Genomic DNA, 6007 nt, shown 5'->3' with positions numbered 1-6007 from the left:
GACCGCTCTCAATGGAGCCTTGCACCCCCAGGAGTACCCGCTTCCACTACCAGCAGATATTTTCGCCAGGCTAGGTAATTGCACTCATTTTACACAAATAGATTTATCGGATGCTTTCCTTCAGGTCGAAATTGCTGAGCAGAGTCGGAAGTTTCTAACCATCAACACGCATAAAGGGCTTTACTCCTACAACCGACTACCACCGGGCATCAAGGTAGCTCCTGCGGCTTTTCAACAGTTGATGGACAAAATGCTCATTGGATTGCGGGGAGTTTCCCGTTACATGGATGATATCATTATCGGAGGTAGGAATCAGAAAGAACATGATGATATTTTAAATGAAACGCTCGCTAGAATTCAAGATTATGGTTTCACAATTCGCGTAGAAAAATGTTTTTTTAATGAGAAGCAAATACGGTATCTAGGGCACATAATCGATAATCAAGGCATCAGACCAGATACGGAAAAAGTTAAAGCTATAACCAATTTGCCAGCACCATCAGATGTCAGTGAAGTAAGGTCATTCCTCGGAGCAATCAATTATTATGGGCGTTTTATTCCAAATCTACGAAATTTGCGGTACCCACTGGATGCGGTACCCTATTATTAACCCACTATGATCCGCGACTTGAGATAGTGGTATCAGCTGATGCGTCTTCCGTTGGTCTGGGAGCAACTTTAAGTCACAAATTTTCTGATGGCAGTATGAAGGTTGTACAACATGCAACACGATCTCTTACAAAAGCCGAGCAAAGATACAGTCAAATCGACCGAGAAGGGCTAGCTATTATTTTCGCAGTGACCAAATTTCATAAGATGATATTTGGTCGGCATTTCCGTCTTCAGACAGATCACAGACCTCTCTAAGAATATTTGGAAACAAGAAAGGTATTCCTGTTAACACTGCAAACAGGTTACAGCGTTTTGCCCTTACGCTTTTAATGTACGATTTTGAAATCGAATATGTAACCACGGAGAAATTTGGAAATGCCGACATCCTATCAAGATTGATAAGCGAGCACAGCAAGCCAGATGAAGACTATATAATCGCCAATTTGGAGCTAGAGAAGGATGTAAAATCAGTAGTCATCAGCAACATCTCATCCCTACCAATCAATTTTACGGAAGTAGCCAAACAAACGGGAAAAGATTCAATTTTATCAAAGGTACTACATTTTACACAAAACGGTTGGCCACATAATACTATTTATACAGGAGAATTAGCAAGTTTTTATGCAAGAAGGGAAGCGTTATCAGCAGTGGATGAGTGTCTATTATTTAGCGAGAGAGTCATAATTCCAAACAGCGCTCAGGAACGATGCCTCCGACAGTTCCATCGTGGCCATCCTGGCATTCAAAGGATGAAATCGTTAGCTCGTAGCTACGTATATTGGCCATCCATCGATAAAGACATAAGCGAATGCGTAGCCTCTTGTGAGAGGTGTCAAGCTGTTTCAAAGTCACCTGCTCATTCAACTCCTATTCCTTGGCCTAAACCTTCATCACCATGGCAGCGTGTGCATATCGATTACGCTGGCCCTCTGGAAGGGGACTATTTTTTAATTGTCGTGGATGGATACTCAAAATGGCCAGAGATTGTAAAAACATCAAGCATTACGGCATCGGCGACTATAGCAATTCTACGAGGAATATTTTCACGTTTTGGAAATCCAGTCACGCTTGTAAGTGACAATGGCACGCAGGTTACTAGCGAGATTTTTGCTGATTTTTGCACTCACAATGGCATAGAACATCTGAGAACAGCACCATTTCATCCTCAGTCAAATGGCCAGGCTGAGAGGTTTGTAGACACGTTCAAGAGATCGATGAAAAAGATTAGTGCAGAAGATACATCACTTCCGGAGTCATTGGACATATTTTTACAAACCTATCGATCGACTCCAAATCCGTCCACAGAAGAAAAGAAATCACCAGCTGAGCTAATGTTAGGTCTTAAAATGCGAACAACTTTGTATCTGCTTCGTCCTACCTTAAATCCATTTAAACACAGTGTACCTGAGAAGGTGAGAGAGTTGTCCTGCAGAGAGTTAGTGTACGTCAAGACGTACAGCAGAAACATTTGGAAATGAGAGCCAGCAGTCATAACCGGAAGATGTGGCAACGTTATGTATGAAGCTGTAACCGGTGATCAACGTACACTTCGAAGGCATGTAAATCAAATGCGTAGGCGTAACGGAAATCGTCATCAGCAGAGCCGCTCTTCGAAACCCTTAGCTCTGGATGTATTTCTGGATTCATGGAATGCAATGCACGAGCCACCACCGTTGCTTGACGATCAGTGCACTCCATCACCTGTTCAGGCGCCACCGTTATCGTTATCATTGGCTCCAACAACGTCTCTTCCATCACCGAGTTGTTTGTCACCATCGTCATCGTCGACTCCACCATCGTCTACAATACCGCCTGAGTCTGCTATCACATCGTCTGCGTCCTCGCCATCGTCATCGTCCAATTCGGGTTCAGTCTACACTTCCTGTTCACCTACATCACCTGAAGAGTCTCCAACAGATGAACTAGATGACCACAAGGAAGAAGAACAGCTGGTACAAGTACCTCGTAGGTCTTCTAGAAATATAAGACCCTCACGTTGGTTGGAGCAGTACCAGCTATATTAACAGGGGGAGATGTTGTGGACGGAATCAAAGTTGTGCAACATTGTGCTCTGGGCCGCTCGCTACGTGCGACGGTTTTCAGACGCTAGAGCTGTCAGCAACCACGTGCAGCTAAAGGGCGCAGCCATCGCGATCCTTCCGAGGACCGAGGTCGGGACGACGACCTCGGGGTGACCGTTGACATACACTTCACTGCAGGCCATCCGCGATAAGAGGTGCGAGCGCGAGCATTAGGGACTAGCGGGCGTATAGTTTTTTTGTATGTAAAGTGTTAATGCGTTGTACATCGTTATTGTAATATAGTGTTTTAAGTACTTTTTATCCTGGTGTTCGGATTGTTTATTTATGTGTTAAAGAACATGAAAGAAACAGACTACTTTTAGAGTGCTGCTTACTGTAGCTAGCCAGAAAAATATGATTGTTAAACACGTTGATGTAAAGAATGCTTATCTCAATGGAGATTTAGCAGAGACCATTTACATGAAACAACCCGAAGAGTACGCTATAGGCGATAAAGACACGGTATGTCGATTAAGGAGGAGTTTATACGGATTGAAACAGTCCGCGCGTGTTTGGCACCAAAAGGTCGATTCTACTTTCAAAGCAATAGATTTTGTACAATTTAATTCAGATCCTTGCCTTTACACAAGAAAGCACGGACAAGCTTTTGCTTGTGTACTGGTATGCGTTGATGATTTGATAATCATAACTCAGACCAATTTAGGGGATATTCATCATTTCCTAGGTACAGGCGGTCCCCGAGATACACGGTACCTCTTATACGCGGAATCGGAGATACACGGTTTTCTAAATTTGACAGTTCTTTGACCAAATTGTACTGATTTGACACATCAATTGTAAATTGCCAAAGAATTTCCGTTTCGATCGAATGTTAAAAACTATTTAAAAAGGTTTAAAACTGTTATATTCAGTAAGAATCATATCAAATAACTCATACAGTGACTAAAACCGCCCCCTAATTGCAAAATTACACGAACATTAGTGAATTTTTAGCTGGAAATCACGAGATTCGACTTACGCGGAAATTCGAGATACGCGGTATTTTGCGGCCGTTTTCGGTCTCCATTAACCGTGTATCTCGAGGACCGCCTGTATTGAAATTGATAAGGATGAGCAAAGATACAAGTAAGAACAATCTGGATACATTCAAAAACTTGCGAAAAGATTCAACCTGGAAAATGCCAAAATGACTCCGGTACCCATTGAATTAGGCTACTTAAAGCAGAAGGAGGAGGATTGTGAGCCACTTCCAGATAACAAAAATTATCTTAGTCTCATTGGAGGTCTGCTTTACATAGTCGTGCACACTAGGCCAGATATCGCTTTTAGTACATCAATATTAGCTCAAAAATCCAGTAAACCAACTCAACAAGATTGGATAGAAGCGAAAAGGGTTTTGCGATATTTGATAGCAACTATTGATCATAAGTTGCAGCTAGGTTCAACAAACCAACAAGTACAAATGTACGTAGATGCCGATTGGGCAAGTGACTCCAACTCAAGAAAATCTAACTCCGGTTTTCTAATCCTGTTAGGTGGAGGAGTTGTTACATGGGGTTCTCGAAAACAAACCTGCGTTGCTTTAAGCTCTACCGAGGCCGAATTCGTAGCATTAGCTGAAGGTTGTCAGGAGCTTACAGGGTTTATCAAGCCAGCTCAACATCGTAACACTATTTTTCGAACACGTTAAACGATTGTTAACATCGTACATACGATTCAAATCCGTAAACTCTTTTCGATTTTGTAACACTAGGTTTTGAACGAGTAAAATCCCAACTCGAATCTGGAAAATGCATGTTGGCTATCTTGTCACCCATTATACATTTTCCAGATTCGAGTTGGGATTTTACGCATTCAAAACCTAGTGTTACCAAATCGAAAAGAGAGAAACCCTGTTATTGGAAACACACGTCTGGATGGTTCGAGTTCAGATAATAGAGTGAGAGTTTATTTACAAGTGTACACAATAGTTCATGCTTTCGGATTGGACAATATCCAACATCTGTCAAATGACAGTTCGACCCAACTAACCTACAATGACAGTTCGCTTCTATCAACACCTGTATTACCATAAAATTTGCCAATTTTTAGCTAATCGGTTACATACTAATTGTTCTTACTTGCTAAAATGCTGCGTTGACAACATGCCGATCGACCACTGATCGTGCGCGTGCTCGCAGCATTGTTTATTATTATTTTATTCATTTATTTTCGAGCTATCGTAGCCAAACCGTCTTCGATCATTTGATCGAGCGGATGGCTGTCACGAACTAGTAAGCTAATTATTGTAACCGCCAGCGACAGACTGTAGAAAGGCCGGGGGACATTGTCCGTACTCGCTAGTGTATTTTTAATTTGCACTAGCGCAGTTGGCGACGACCAGTGCATGCTAGATGTCGGTATAATTTATGTGCAGTGCTGCAAAATGTCATGAGTATCACGAGATTTTCACCAACGAAAACAATGAACATATCCGTGGTAGCTTGATGCTCATTGCTGATTGTGATATAGAAATGATAACCACGCCGTTTGGTTGTCTTCTGTCTAATGCCCGTTTATTTCTCCTCCATGCGGTTTGTCGCTTTGACAGATTAGCGTTGTCGGAGCTGTCTGAACCTGCACGTCACTGATTGAAGTGCAGGGCTGCCAAACACCACACTGATAATCAATAAAAGTTTGTCATGACATGCTGAACACGACATGCGAGTTCTTGAGTCCAACTCTGACTGACAAGCTTAGCTTAATGCCGGCGCAAGCATAATCATGATTTTTTTCTGGCTGTGAACAGTGGTGTTAAATGCCACTTTTTCAGTCATCAACACTCATGACTGAAACGAAACGAAAAAATCAGATCACGTACACAACTGAGATGATCAGTGACTATACTCAAACAGTTCGAGGATCAATCATATGCTTGGTGACATTTTGACTAACACCCTACTCTTGGTCACTCAATGTTGTCGGCACATTGTTGTCGGCGATAATCAGGACATTCTCGGAATATACTTGGCGTGGGCTCTAACAACAAAATGAGCATGCTTTCTCCCTCTGCCTGCTTTGATTATCTGTCAGGTCAAACAGCGAGAAAACTTGCTCATTTTGTTTCTTGGAACCACTATCACGCATCGCATATCTCGCATGACCATCGCGATGATCACCGACTGAAAATGTCGCGACCAAGCGACTGACCAAGAGTTGGTTGCACACAATGTCCCCAAGCATGTGATGGTCGCACCAACTGTTTGAAACTCGCCTCTGATCATTACAGTAGAGCTCGTAACGCTGAGATGATTTAGTTTCAGCCGGAATTTGTCATGACTATGTCAGTGACATTTTCCAAAACTGATAACAGC

General features: G+C 42.5%; 1 protein-coding gene across 1 annotated transcript; it reads left to right on the top strand.

Moving 5' to 3' along the window:
- The first annotated feature begins 892 nt into the window (after positions 1–892).
- On the top strand, positions 893–2090 carry LOC121600886 (uncharacterized protein K02A2.6-like). Its single transcript, XM_041929670.1, has one exon. The coding sequence runs from the start codon at positions 942–944 to the stop codon at positions 2088–2090; it is 1149 nt and encodes a 382-aa protein (XP_041785604.1). The 5' UTR covers positions 893–941.
- The last annotated feature ends 3917 nt before the right edge of the window (positions 2091–6007 follow it).

The sequence above is a fragment of the Anopheles merus genome, chromosome 2R (assembly GCF_017562075.2).
Source record: "Anopheles merus strain MAF chromosome 2R, AmerM5.1, whole genome shotgun sequence".
Lineage (NCBI taxonomy): Eukaryota > Metazoa > Arthropoda > Insecta > Diptera > Culicidae > Anopheles > Anopheles merus.
This window is presented reverse-complemented; position numbering and strand designations above follow the sequence as displayed.

Coding starts and splice junctions, on each gene's coding strand:
- LOC121600886 (XM_041929670.1), top strand. CDS start 942: ATGTACGATTTTGAAATCGAATATGTAACCACGGAGAAATTTGGAAAT.